The sequence below is a fragment of the Pleurodeles waltl genome, chromosome 9 (assembly GCF_031143425.1).
Source record: "Pleurodeles waltl isolate 20211129_DDA chromosome 9, aPleWal1.hap1.20221129, whole genome shotgun sequence".
NCBI classification, from domain to species: domain Eukaryota; kingdom Metazoa; phylum Chordata; class Amphibia; order Caudata; family Salamandridae; genus Pleurodeles; species Pleurodeles waltl.
Genome location: NC_090448.1, coordinates 1089728552 through 1089742983, shown reverse-complemented (window position 1 = coordinate 1089742983; position 14432 = coordinate 1089728552). Strand labels below are relative to the sequence as shown.

The following is a 14432-nucleotide window of genomic DNA, read 5'->3' as shown; positions in this document are numbered from 1 at the left end:
AAATTTTCCTAAATAGTGCCCCGGTGATTCTTGTTGCACACAGAAAGTTTTGGGGTGATCCAGCAAGCGGGGGCCGAGAAAAAAAGGGGGTGGGGGGTTACAAAAGTTGTGTTTCCTGTGTTAATTCCCATAGGACCTTTAGACACGACTACAGCTCTGGACGGAATTACACCAAATTTGGTAGAAAGCTAGCCTTCAGTACGCAGATTACGCTTTCGCCTATTTGGTGTAAATCCGTTCAGTGTTTTTTGAGAAATTTAAGGAAATCCAAATTTGTATATCTCTGGCCAAGAAGCCTTCGTGATTAATCACAAGCTTGTGCTGAATGGAATTACTCCAAATTCGGCAGGATGCTAGATCTTGGTCCGCTTATTGTGAGCTGGTATGAATCTGTTCAGTCGTTTTTAAGAAATTAAGGGTAAAAAATAATTGTATATTTTGGCAGTTGTGCTCGCGAGACTCTAGTGGGACAGCCAATTTAACAAATAGACCATTCTGATTGGCCCAAGAAACTTTATTTCCTTATGGTCCGCTCACTTCCGCGGGAGTTAGACTCCCGCAAGAGCGAGCCCTCTGATTGGCTGCCAGCAACATGAGAAAAATGTTGCTGGCAGTCATTACAGGACTTAGGGACAGATGTAGCAAGCACTTTTGCCCATTCTGTATCTATGGGAAAATGTGTTTGTACATATGGCCCTTAGTCCCATGTCTTGAAGTTGTTATAAAGCAAACAGATATATGGGGGCAGGGCAGGGATACCATGATCCTCTAGGCTCCATGGAGGGACACATATGGACCACCAGGGGGGTAAAAAGAGAAAAGGAAACACAAATAATTCTGCAATACTGAAAGACTCACGCAGGATCGAAAAAGAAAATGGTAGCCAGACCTCATTTATTCTCATTACAGGCCTCGTGGAGCCTACTCCTGGATCCTAAAACAATTAATATGGGATGGGGATGTGCCCCCCCCCTCCCTGAGCCATTAGAGGCCCCAGGAAGGCCATCCCCATTGCCAAAGTCATAATTTATGAGAGAGGGCCACGTGCCCCCCTTCACCATGCCTGGAGGAGCCCCAGAGAGCCCAACCCTGGGACCAACATTCCTTTTTATGGGGAGGGGATCAAATATGTTGGGTAATTAGCTGTGCAGTAATTAGCTGTGCATGGTGAGGACACAAGTTGTGTGCGTGGGGTGTGTGTGTGTGTGTGTGTCTGTATGTGTATATATATATATATATATATATATATATATATATATACAGGGAGTGCAGAATTATTAGGCAAGTCGTATTTTTGAGGATTAATTTTATTATTGAACAACAACCATGTTCTCAATGAACCCAAAAAACTCATTAATAACAAAGCTGAATATTTTTGGAAGTAGTTTTTAGTTTGTTTTTAGTTTTAGCTATGTTAGGGGGATATCTGTGTGTGCAGGTGACTATTACTGTGCATAATTATTAGGCAACTTAACAAAAAACAAATATATACCCATTTCAATTATTTATTATCACCAGTGAAACCAATATAACATCTCAACATTCACAAATATACATGTCTGACATTCAAAAACAAAACAAAAACAAATCAGTGACCAATATAGCCACCTTTCTTTGCAAGGACACTCAAAAGCCTGCCATCCATGGATTCTGTCAGTGTTTTGATCTGTTCACCATCAACATTGCGTGCAGCAGCAACCACAGCCTCCCAGACACTGTTCAGAGAGGTGTACTGTTTTCCCTCCTTGTACATCTCACATTTGATGATGGACCACAGGTTCTCAATGGGGTTCAGATCAGGTGAACAAGGAGGCCATGTCATTAGATTTCCTTCTTTTATACCCTTTCTTGCCAGCCACGCTGTGGAGTACTTGGACGCGTGTGATGGAGCATTGTCCTGCATGAAAATCATGTTTTTCTTGAAGGATGCAGACTTCTTCCTGTACCACTGCTTGAAGAAGGTGTCTACCAGGAACTGGCAGTAGGACTGGGAGTTGAGCTTGTCTCCATCCTCAACCCGAAAAGGCCCCACAAGCTCATCTTTGATGATACCAGCCCAAACCAGTACTCCACCTCCACCTTGCTGGCGTCTGAGTCGGACTGGAGCTCTCTGCCCTTTACCAATCCAGCCACGGGCCCATCCATCTGGCCCATCAAGACTCACTCTCATTTCATCAGTCCATAAAACCTTAGAAAATCAGTCTTGAGATATTTCTTGGCCCAGTCTTGACGTTTCAGCTTGTGTGTCTTGTTGAGTGGTGGTCGTCTTTCAGCCTTTCTTACCTTGGCCATGTCTCTGAGTATTGCACACCTTGTGCTTTTGGGCACTCCAGTGATGTTGCAGCTCTGAAATATGGCCAAACTGGTGGCAAGTGGCATCGTGGCAGCTGCACGCTTGACTTTTCTCAGTTCATGGGCAGTTATTTTGCACCTTGGTTTTTCCACACGCTTCTTGCGACCCTGTTGACTATTTTGAATGAAACGCTTGATTGTTCGATGATCACGCTTCAGAAGCTTTGCAATTTTAAGAGTGCTGCATCCCTCTGCAAGATATCTCACTATTTTTGACTTTTCTGAGCCTGTCAAGTCCTTCTTTTGACCCATTTTGCCAAAGGAAAGGAAGTTGCCTAATAATTATGCACACCTGATATAGGGTGGTGATGTCATTAGACCACACCCCTTCTCATTACAGAGATGCACATCACCTAATATGCTTAATTGGTAGTAGGCTTTCGAGCCTATACAGCTTGGAGTAAGACAACATGCATAAAGAGGATGATGTGGTCAAAATACTCATTTGCCTAATAATTCTGCACTCCCTGTATATATATATATATATATATATATATATGCATAAAGATGAAGGATCACAAGCAAACAACAGCCAGCCAGGGCAATAATCCAAATCCCTACCCCCAAAGGATACAATGAATCACAAATAAATTAAGGGCCAGAATTCTGCTGGCCTTGTGCCGTTCCAACTTCACATTAGTGTAATTTTTTTACGCTAATGTGGCGCTGGAAGGGGAAAAACGCTGCGCCATATTTACAAAGTGGCGCAATGCAAGCATTGCCACACTTTGTAACCCCTTGCGCCACAATATGCCTGCGCCAGGCATAATGTATGCAAAGGGGGGCGTTCCGGCATTAGGGGGGGCCGTAAAAATGGCACAAAGAAATCTATGAGATTCCTTTGCACCATTTTTATCTGCATTTTTTAACGCCTGCTAAGGGCAGGCACTAAACAGACGCTCCCATTGCTTACGATTGGCCTCTGGGTGCTTTGCAGGATAAGCGTCATAATTGTTTACTCTAATCCTGCAAAGCACCGGACTAGCATAAAACATTATGACACTAGTCACCCTAACTACCAACATAGTGCACGTATTTTGAACACGCCACTACCATGGTGGCGTTAGGAGGGTGCAAGAAAAGTGGCGCTGCACTATATAAATCTGTTGCTAAATATCCAAAAAAGAAGTCACTCATACAGATGGACTCACCAAAGAACAAAAATATATTTCCACAACGAAGTTTGGGCTTCTGGCTTTCTCAGGTAGTGCAAGATTATTTGCCCAGTGGCTGCACAGCAGACTGCTAGATTTTCAAAAATCCATAAGTGAAGATCTATTTGGAATGAGGAATCACAGCAGTCCTTAGTTCTCTTTACATATGCAGTAATCAGGTGGTATTGTCAGTCCATCTGGGTGCTCTGATTTTAAACTGTACATCCAGACATGTTCTCCATAGTCCAGTAGTTCTTCCTTTAAGATATATTCCAAAAATCTTAAAATCTGAAGGAGCATATGAAAAGTAGGATACCACACTGGCTGGCACACAGCACAAATTGTAACTGAGGTGAACATTGTATTTTATTTATTTATAATAATTCTATAAGTTGCATTATAATACCTTCTGTCATCAGTCAGCTATCAAGAGAGCATCCCACCAGAAAATATATTTGCTGAGCCGCTTCCCAATGTTCATTCATATTATGAGTAGAATTCTCCAATATGGAAGACCCAAGCTTTTGACACAAGTATAATCTGTATTGTGTATCAATGTGGGTTGCATGCTTGTGTAGGCACCAAACATGACTGCACCAGGATGTAAGGCCTGAACAGTCTACATTCCACATTGATATCAGGGTCTTGAAGAAAGTTGTGGACCACGTTCAGACCCATTAATATCGCTGAAACATGGTCACCCGTGGCATGCAGGATTAATTGAGGTCCCTAACATCCCAGTGTTAAGTTTGCTTTTACCATTACACACTATGCTCTGCTCTGATATTGTTGCAGGTGACTTTATCTTGCATTTATCCTGGCTACCTGTAACCAGTGCATGACATCGATGACTCCTATGCCATTTCTGGGTGGACCCTAATGAGCAAAATCTGCCTGGCATTGGCCAACTCTTGAATCCAAAGAAGTGGATGACATTTAGAAGCTGAGCATTAGGCTATCGCCTCAACTTCCACTCTACCCTCATTCCTCTCATTTCACCTGTTACTCCCTCACTGTATCTTCACTTAATCTAACATATTCCACACACAGACACTACTAGATGTTACCTGAGCCAACCTCTTTCTACATAATAATTCAATCCTTCTCTGGCTAAACCATAAATCATCTACCACAGTGTCTTTGTCGCATTCTACTACACCTCTACACCTCACGGTATTTCCTTGCGTCATGGGACTGCCACCAGGTGTAGGATTCTATCATTCCTGGGTTGAGACCATCTTGTACTCCCTGGTGGCTTGTCGCTGTCACTAGGGGCTGGGATTCTATGACTTCTGTGTTGATTCCATACTGTACTTCCTGGTTGCTTGGCAGTACAACTAGAGATGGGATTCTTTCGCTTCTTAGCTGACAGCATGTAGTAGCTAATTGGTAACACTATTGCCAGAGGGTATTTATACTCTTCCATCACTACATGCATAACCACTCAATCCCTACACAGAGTAGCAGACTACTCATCTGCTAAACTCTTCAGCACCTCATCAGGTGTAGAAAGCGCTATATAAATGGTACGATAATTCATTAAAATGTTCAAGTTACTGTTAAGTGAGAAGCACCTCATACAACTCAAATCACACAACAAACTGCTCAATACATTTGCATCAGATTCATATGGATTAAATGTGTGACAAACACTTGTGACTAAGGCCCTCCTTTTGACTTCGGCGGACGGAAAAGCCTGTCTGCCGAATAGTTGACGGGTAGGTTGCCGCCAGTGTGGCCACCTCCCCGCCGGCCCCATTACGAGTTTCCGCAGAGCCACCTCTGTTTCTGCCCAGTGGTAAACAGCCTACAGCATTGTCTCTGGCTCGTATTAGAACGGGTGGCAATGCTGTAGTGCGTAAGGTGCTCCAGCACCTGTCGTAATGTTCACTGGGGGGGTCCCTGCACTGCCCATTCCAAGTCCACCCCTGGCAGAGAAGGGAGTCGTAATCCCCACGGCAGCGCTGCTTGCAATGCTGCCCTGGCGGATTAAGACTGCCAGCACCACCACACCGTCCTTTGCGGTACACCATGGTGCTACTGCCGCTGTTGTAATGTGGTGGTCATTGGACTGTCGCATTGGCGGCAGTTCGAATGCCACTGCAACCCTGGCAGTCATTGGACCGCCAGGTTTCTAATAAGGCCCGAAATATGTTAACACTGGGCTCCCATGGACTGTGTCCTACCCATCTGTAAAGGAATGCAGTCTTGGACCGAGCCGTATCTTCATATAATCACGAAGCGCGGGCTTGCATTCTTCAGAAAATGAAGTATGCCTTCTATTCAAGAAACGCATGTACATCTCCAGTGGCATCTTTGTGTTACAGACATTCCCACAAATATTGCAGCCATGCTCTGACTAATGCTGATCATTGCCAGGGATCCTAAAGTGCTCCCTGCATTAACACACACAGCAGCTGTTTCACATATAATGCTGGCTCCCAGGGAGGTGCTAAGACCAGATACCCATCTCTTAAACATTATACCATAAACGTCTACATGCTTCATTAGTGGATTAGCAAGATAGGCAGATCATTTGTCCATGACCGCGGATAACCTCTGCAATAATTCATCTCATATCTGTAAGCAGCTGCTAAAGGCTATGTCTGCAGCTTTTTTATTTGGCTTTCGCCATTTGAACAAGGAACGAGTTTACAATGAAAATATGAAATACTTGGTTTGCATACATGAAAGAATGAGTCATTGTTACCATTATCGTTAATAACAGAAAGGAAATAAGTAATGTCACGGCCAATAGGTCGCGGCTCTTAAAAGGCTGAGCTGTTGCCTTTGCCAGTGTGTTTTTATTACCCGCATATGAATAGACACACTTTCCTTTCTCAAGGCCCAGCTGTACGTACCGTTTTTACTATACGAGAGCTGGTGAAAGTGACAGATTTGCCAGCAGCAGCCCTAGGCTTTCAAAAACAGGGCTCCAGTGGCTCCTGGCGCCAGACCCCTTGGGAGATGCCTGATCGGAGAAATGGCCATCCCGGCTCTGCATTGCTTTTTAACATGACTTATTCTAGGGAAAGAAAAATCACAGTATTCACTTTGGTGATACTTCACGATCATGGTGCAAAATACATGAGGCTGATCAGTGCAAATGCAACAGTATTTTTTTCACATCAGCTCTGACTTCCAAGTTTTCAGTAGCTTTTGTACAGAACAGACATTAGCACATTGCGAACTTGGGTGTGTGCAAAATGAATGTGTACATAATGAAGTCCTTTGTTAATCAACCAGACTGTTTTCAGCAAACAATTCTGGGAAAATCCTGACCTGCTCGAAGATAGGATTAAAGTACGGGGGTTGAACACATACTTCAGTCTTCCTCTTCACGGGGGTGGTCACGGCACCCTTCATCACTTTTTCCTAGTGCAGCCATACCTGCACCTCCCTTCTATCACATGACACCACCCAAGGCCCTAGGATGTTATTTCTCGTGTACTGTAGGCCCCAAAAATGCTATACCAAGGAATCTACACACCTGGACTCGTTGTCCGCCTTAAAGGGAGGAGATGTGGCGTACCTTCTAAAGCTGCCCACTTTGGAAATGGGGAACCAGGTTTGAATTCTGGCCTCGGCTCAACATCCTGTGTTTCCGGGAAAATCACTTAATTTTCCTGTGATTATTTTGTAAACAACAAAATTGTGCAACAGCCTCTGGTTCTGTTGTAAAGTGATCTGATGCTGTTTGGCCAAATTTGTACTATATAAAAGTTACAAAAAAAGGAAGGGGTGGGGCTCTCTCTGACCTAAGTAAAGATTTTTCATCATCAAACTCAACACCCTAAGACCCAAGTATTATATCCCACCTGATTCAGTAAGTCCAAACCTGTAAGGATCTGTTCATACCCTATATGAACCGCTACAAACTCATACATATGTGGTGGGAGTCCATTGGCTGGCAGGTTGATCGCATTGCTAGAGGACTTCAAATCGCACAGCGTTCTAGTGTAAACGACACACCCAGTATATACCGATTCCATGGGGTTTTGTATTTACTAGGTGCAGAATTTGCACCACTAACCGATTTAGACACCTTGGAATCACATGATAATGCTCTTATAGCCCAGTTGATTCCACATTTCAATTTACACATATATAGTTTATTCGAGCTACTTACCCGCAAAATGTGCACCATATCTTACCTGGTGAAAAGTTGTGTGGGCAAAAAAAAAACTGTGTTTACATTTTGTGTCCAAGTAATTCTAATGGGGACTACAAGGAGTGTGTGCACCTTGTTTGTTCAATTTTGGAAGCATTTGTGTAAAAGATAACTGGCGATTAGTTGTGAATGATTCAGTGGCATAGAACGCAAACATGCAAAATGTAGACTGGTCATTTTCCTAACTATATTATTTTTAATACTTTATTATGCCGTTCTCGTATAGTTTTCCAATAATCAGTAAAACAATGATTGTTAATTTCAAGGTCTAAAAATACATTTGTTGAATGTTGCTTTGGCTTTGTAGGGCCCTTCACAGTGTGTGGGCAGACGAATGCTTTGATTGGGTCACATGTGAATTACACTGTTGGGATGGTGAGTGTGCTTGGTCCTGTATGCGCTCTTGGGCTGCAGTGCTGAAACAACTGATAAGTGTGAGATAGTTGGTACCAATCCCTGCTAATAGAGGGCTGGTTTATGAACTGTTAGTTGCGTTAATTAAGTGACGAGCCTGAAGAAGGATGAATCATTAGGAGGCTGGGGCCTTTGAACTCCATGGCTGTGCCCCTGGGAGGGCCCCTTCCAGGAGCAGTCACCCCACGACGGTGTAGAGTATGTGGTAGTTCAAGAGTACAACCGGTGAGCAGTGGGCCCTTCCCGGGTAGCTGGCTCATATTCTCCAAGGAATCTTGGACCTCTGAACCACATCCAGGAGGTAGTAAGCATAAAATAGTAGGCATCATGCAGATGGAGAAGGGCAGTAAGAGCCCATATGTACTGAGCCACTATATAAGGCCAACAATCCTCTGGGTTTGTTTAGGTGCTGGGCTTTCTCTACCTGTGCTATGAGTAAGTTTTGGCGCCTAATCCAAGCAGTCTATCAGATAATGTGATGATCATAGTTTAAAAATCTCTAGAGCCCATTCTTGTTTTTGATTCCCATGGAAGAGAATGGAAGAATGAACCCATGATGATGCAGTTAACTTTTTCATTGCCCAGGGATGTGCTCTGGTGTAAGGAGGCCTCAGGGGTCGAGAATAGGTAGCTGGGGGAGCCAAGCATGAGAAATAACATAGGGAGCTCCTTTGTCATCAGAATCCCTCACTGTATTTGAATTATGTAGGTGTGCAGCCAGTAAGGTCAATATGGATGTGATTCCCAAGTGTTGATATGTAGTTTAACTGTAGACTGGATCCAGATGGTGTGGGTGGGCCTTATCACCCAGAATAGAAACGTCTTTGAATTCCTCTGTTGTGGGAGTGTATTCCACAACTACATAATAGAAACCCACACCCAAGAAAACAGGGTTTGTGCTCATTTAGAGAGTCAGAGAGTCTTTAATGCGGTTCCGGATTGTCACAGATCCAAGTAGAGGAACTTGAATTGGTTCGGTTGTCAGGGTACACAGCATATGTGCCATGCACTGTATGCACCCACTCACAGATGAGGAAAGTCTACTCTTGTTCACATGACAGATAACATCACTTTTGGTCTCTCCAGGATAACAGGGAGTTACTCCCTGCACTGTAACTCTGATTGAACTTATTAGAAACATGGAGCAATGTCCGACACCTGTAAAATAGTGGAGGAAGGACTTTGTGTCCGACAAGTTGGAAGAAGGCTGGGGTAACAAGAAATCGGGTAATCTAATTAGAGGTTGTCCTTTTTCAGATTCAGTGGTCCTAGAATTGGCCTTCTCCTGTCACTCCCAGATTGCTAGCCTGTATTTCTATTGGGCCTATGTTACATGAAGGTTTTTAACAATTTCTTTACAGACCTGAACCACTGTCATAATGCCTAAGATAATCCTCTGTATGCACAAACATCTTCATGTCACTGACCTTTCCTGGTCTCGCACTATGTCCTGTCACTGAGGCTCTGGGTAGACGTTTCCTAATCCTACATTACTGCCTTTCACTGGGGCTCATGGTGGATGTTTCCTAGTCCTGCAGTATTTCCTGTCACTGATGCTCCTGGTAGATGTTTCTAGTCATGCAGTACTTCTGGTCACTGAGGACCTAATTAGATGTTTTTGAGTCCTGCCCTACTTCCTGTCACATGGGCTCATGGTAGACGTTTGTAGTCCTGCACTGCTGTGCTCACCCTCTGGTAGTTTGGCACAGAGCAGTTAGGCTTAACTTAGAGGCAGTATGTAAAGTATTTGTGTGACATTTCAAACAGTAAAACAGTGAAAACACCCCACAAAAAGATAGAGCACCATTTTAGAAAAATAGATCTGACTTTAATAAATAAAACAAGACCAAAACGACAAAATCCAATAAGTAGAACTGGAGATACTGAATTTCAAAATGTTAAGTCAAAATAGCGATAAGAAGCAAAAAGTGATGTTGGAGCTAGCTGTTCACACGGGACCAGGACAAGTCAAGAGTTCAGGATGATCACAATGGAATACAGACCAGCTACAGGGACCCAGTTAGGCCAAATGAACCAAAGTACCTCCAATCCTGGTTGTAGATCATTGCGTGGATCCACATCGAAAATGTATTGCGAGCCGAGGCAATACGTCGGTTCTGATTAGCGATGAAGCTGCGATGCAGAGTTTCGTCTTTGTCGTCAAGGGTGCCGTTGACAGGAAATGCTAGGAATATGCACTGGGAAAAGCATTGCATAGTGACGGTTCCGAAGGCGATGCAATGAACCCAGATGTGGTTTGCTGAAGCAATGTGAGTGGGTTGGGAAGATCCAGTCCATTCAACAGCAGCAGTGCATCGGTTGCGCTGGAAGATACACTGCTCGGCCTAGGAAATGTGTTGGTTCTGGTTGGAGATGCATCACTCAGCAGAGGATACATCGGTTCTGCTGAGAAAGTACCTTAGGCCCACTTTCATGGGTCCAGGACTGGGGTGGCACCACTTAGCAGGGCAGACTCACAGATGGCAGAGTCCAGGTGCAGAAGCAGTGTAGTTGGAAGTCTCTTATGTCCCTGAGACCTCGGATCGGGAGGTTAGCCAGCTAACCCTTGGAGTCACTCTGGGTTTAAGTGAAGCAGTGAAGCAGGCAGGGGAACAGCAGGCAGCAGGGCAGCACAGGAAGGCAGGAGTCCAGCAGTGGCTGTTTTTCAGCAGCACAGCAGTCCTTCTTCCTGGCAGAGTATATTCTCAAGTCCACAAGTGTACTGGAGTGGTGGTGTCAGAGGTCCAGTATGTATACCCAGTTGAGCCTTTGAAGTGGGTAATACTTAAAAGACAGGGCTTTGAAATGCACAGAGGTCCTGTCCTTTCTTCCTTCTCTCACTCCAGACTCACTAAAAGAGTTATGCAGCTATTTGTGTGGGGACAGGACACAGCCTTTTCAGGTGTAAGTGAGGCTGTGCCCAGCTCCTCTCCCCAATCCTCCCAAGATGACCTATCAAGTCACACCTTAGCTCCCATTGTGTGTGTCTCTCTGGGGGAATACACAAAGCCCAGCTGTCACGCACCCCAGCCAAGTGATCAGAGACAGGTAGCGAGCACTAAATGGCTAACATAAGAAAATGCCAACTTTCTAAATGTGTAATTTTCAGAATTGCAATTTACAATCCAGGTTCACCATAAATTGAGATTTTAAATTGTGATTCCAGACACCAAAGTCGAAAAAATTATATCTTCCAGATTATAAATTACACTCATACGATGTGAAAAAGTAATCCCACTGCTATCCTATGGGAGAGGTAGGCCTTGCAGTAGTTAAAAATGACTTTGGGGGATTTTCACTACCAGGACATCTGAAACTTAAAAGTATATGTCCTGTCTTTTAAATACATTTCACTCCTATCTCTGGGTTGTCTGGGGCCTACCTTAGGGTGACATGTGTATATAACAGGCTGGCAAAAGGATTATTTTACCAAGTCCACATGGTAATATGAATGTTGCCCCCACAGGCTCTGCCATGGCAAGCATGGGATATGGCTGAGGGGCTACTTAAATGAGTTGCACTATCAGTGCTGCAGGTCTACTAATAACACCTAATTTACAGCCCTGAGTACACATAGTGCCATTTTACTAGGGACTTATAAGTAAATTAAATGTGCCAATCAGGGATAAGGCAATATTACTATGTGGAGGGGAGAGAGCACGAGCACTGTAGCACTGGTTAGCAGTGGTTAAGTGCAGAGAGTCCTAATGCCAGCAAGAACGAGGTAAGAAAAGTAGAGGACGTAGAGAAAGCGTTGTGTGGGGGGAGACCACCCTAAGGCTGTCAGTTCGAACTTGTGGTACGTCCTGTCACTGGGGCTCTTGATATATATTTTGTAGTCCTTCACTATTTCCTGTCTCTGGAACTCGTTATAGACATTTCCTAGTCCCACAGAGCTTCCTGTCTCTGGTGCCAATATTATCGTTTCCTCGTCCAGCAGTACTTCCTGTCACTTGGGCTCTTGGTAGATGTTTCCTAGTTCTGCAGTGCTTCCTGTTACTGATAATCTTGGTAGACGTTTCTAGTCATTAAATTCTTCCTGTCAAAGAGGCCCTCATTTGACGTTTCTAAATCCCTCCCTACTTTCTGTCACTGGAGCTCAGTGTAGACGTTTCTAGTCAGCGCTGCTTCCTGACACTGGACCCACATTTGGCATTTCATAGTCCTAAAGCACATTCTGTCACTGGGGCTCTTAGTAAACATTTAATTGTCTTGCACTACTTCCTGTCCCTGGAACTCATGATCGATGTTTCCTAGTCCAGCACTGCTTCCTGTAACTAGTGTCAATATCTGACATTTCCTAGTCCAGCATTACTTCCTTTTAATGGTGCTTTTGGTAGACATGTCATAGTCCTGCACTACGTCCTGTCACTGGGGCTCATAATAGAAGTTTCCTAGTCCTTTCAGTATTTCCTGTCACTAGTGCCCTTTTTAGATGCTTCCTAGTCCTGCAGTAGTTCATGTCACCGAAACCTTTGTTAGACACTTCCTAATCTCATATTGCTTCCTGACATTTCGTCTCCAGGTAGACATTGCCCCAGCCCCACTCTTCTTCTTGTTACATGGACCCTTGGTAATTATCTCATACTCCTGTACTCCTCCCTTTGCTGCTGTTCTCCATAGTTCTCTCCTAGGTGCACAGACCTTCTTGGTATTTGGACGTTTGCTTATTAGCTGCTAGGCACATACCACTGCCTGTTACTAAATTTGTCACTGTTTTCTATACTATGATGCTCTCTGTTGATGACATTACAAGGGGCTCATGTATGAACCTTGAAATCATGTTTCTTATTAATATTTTTTGCCAGCATTTTTGCCGTCTTATGCGCTACACTTTGCTTTATCTGCTTTTTTGTGCTACTTTTTGAGGATAAAGTGGATTGTATTATTTTAGTACTCAGTCTGGAATGATGTGGTATGTGGACATTTTTCTGCCCTAGGATGCCAAGGAGAAAATTGAGAAGATTGAAAGGGTTTTGCTGGACACACAGACAGGGCATAACTTACGCTCTAGCCGAGACCTTCTGAAGAACCATCGCCAGCTGGAGAACGAGACACGTGAGCTTGCCGACAAGATGAATTCCATCGTATCCCATGCCAAGAAAATGGCCACCAACCATTTCAACTCTCTGGGAATTATGGAAGAAACACAAAAATATCTTAAAAGGTGAGAACGTTCATCAATGTCCTCAACTGACCTTCCATCGTTTCTCTTTAAACTTCATCTTCAATGTTTGATACTTTACCCTATTTGTCCCAGCCATATAGGAACTACAGTTTGTGTTATATTACTCCAGTATTGGAACTTTCATAGATTCACATGCTTGAGTCCTTCCCTGTCATCAAGATGGGAGCCCCCAGTACATCAAAACAGCTATACACATAAGCTATTGCAATGAAAAAAGGCCTAAAGGCTTTCACTTTAGTAGCCTATCTTTATCACTATGAGTAAAAGGACCAAAGCAAGGCCCAGCCAATCAGGCTTCCCCCCCCCCTCTAGAACCCTCCTGAGAGGAGCTCTCTTCCCTCAGATTTTCTACCGTACATCGTTCTAGGGAGTCTCCATTGAGCTCTGCTCCGTCAAATCTTCAGAGAAGTTCATTTCTACTATTTTTTCTTCAGAAAAGAGGATTTCCTACAGCAAGTAAGGTGTAATCTTCTTACTTTACTTAAAGGAGCTCTATTTTGAGGAGAATTCATCATGTCTGATAAAGAAAAAAAAAGTATTTTCAGAGCCTGTAAGACCCGTGGGAAAAAGACTTCACTTTGAAGACCCATACAAGGACTGCATTTATTGCCTCTATCCTGACCATGTAGCCAAAGACTGCAAGGTTTGCATTACCTTTTCCAACTAAACCCTCAAAGACAGAGAGGATAGGCTACTAATTTGGCTCCAGAAGTTGTAGTCCATATTTAACCCAGTGTCTGGTTCTGACAGTGAGGAATCTTCAACTTCCTCTAGAAAACTACAGAAAAGAGGCAGATCTCCTCAAGCCCACCAATCTGAGGATCTACCTAAAAAGGCTCATAAAAAGACCAAACGGGGGTCTTCTACAGCTGGCAGTCCTTCCAGTTCTCCTCACAGGAGTTCTGTTTCATCTAAATGAATGATCTGTCTCCTCAGAGCGCAGCAAAAGAGCCTTTTCTGAGCCTCCAACACCATCTCCTGTGGTAAAACATGTCTTTAAGAGGCCATCTGAAAAATCTGCGGTGACGACTCCGTCGTCGACGACTCCATCGACGGCAGTGTCTAAAGGTGTCTTTACAGCCTTGTCATTGACTGCGACAACATCTACAGTCTCTACAGTGGCTTCTTCCTCATCGCCGATCATCTCAACGAC

The 14432-nt window shown here is 43.9% G+C and overlaps 1 protein-coding gene across 1 annotated transcript in view; it reads left to right on the top strand.

The window, feature by feature from the left end:
* The window catches only part of SPTBN5 (spectrin beta, non-erythrocytic 5), a 1780873-nt gene that overhangs the window by 580858 nt on the left and 1185583 nt on the right, over positions 1-14432 (top strand). Inside the window, exon 25 of the mRNA XM_069208774.1 lies at positions 13032-13258. Within this exon, the coding sequence (XP_069064875.1) occupies positions 13032-13258 (227 nt within the window). The remainder of the gene's footprint in view (positions 1-13031; positions 13259-14432) is intronic.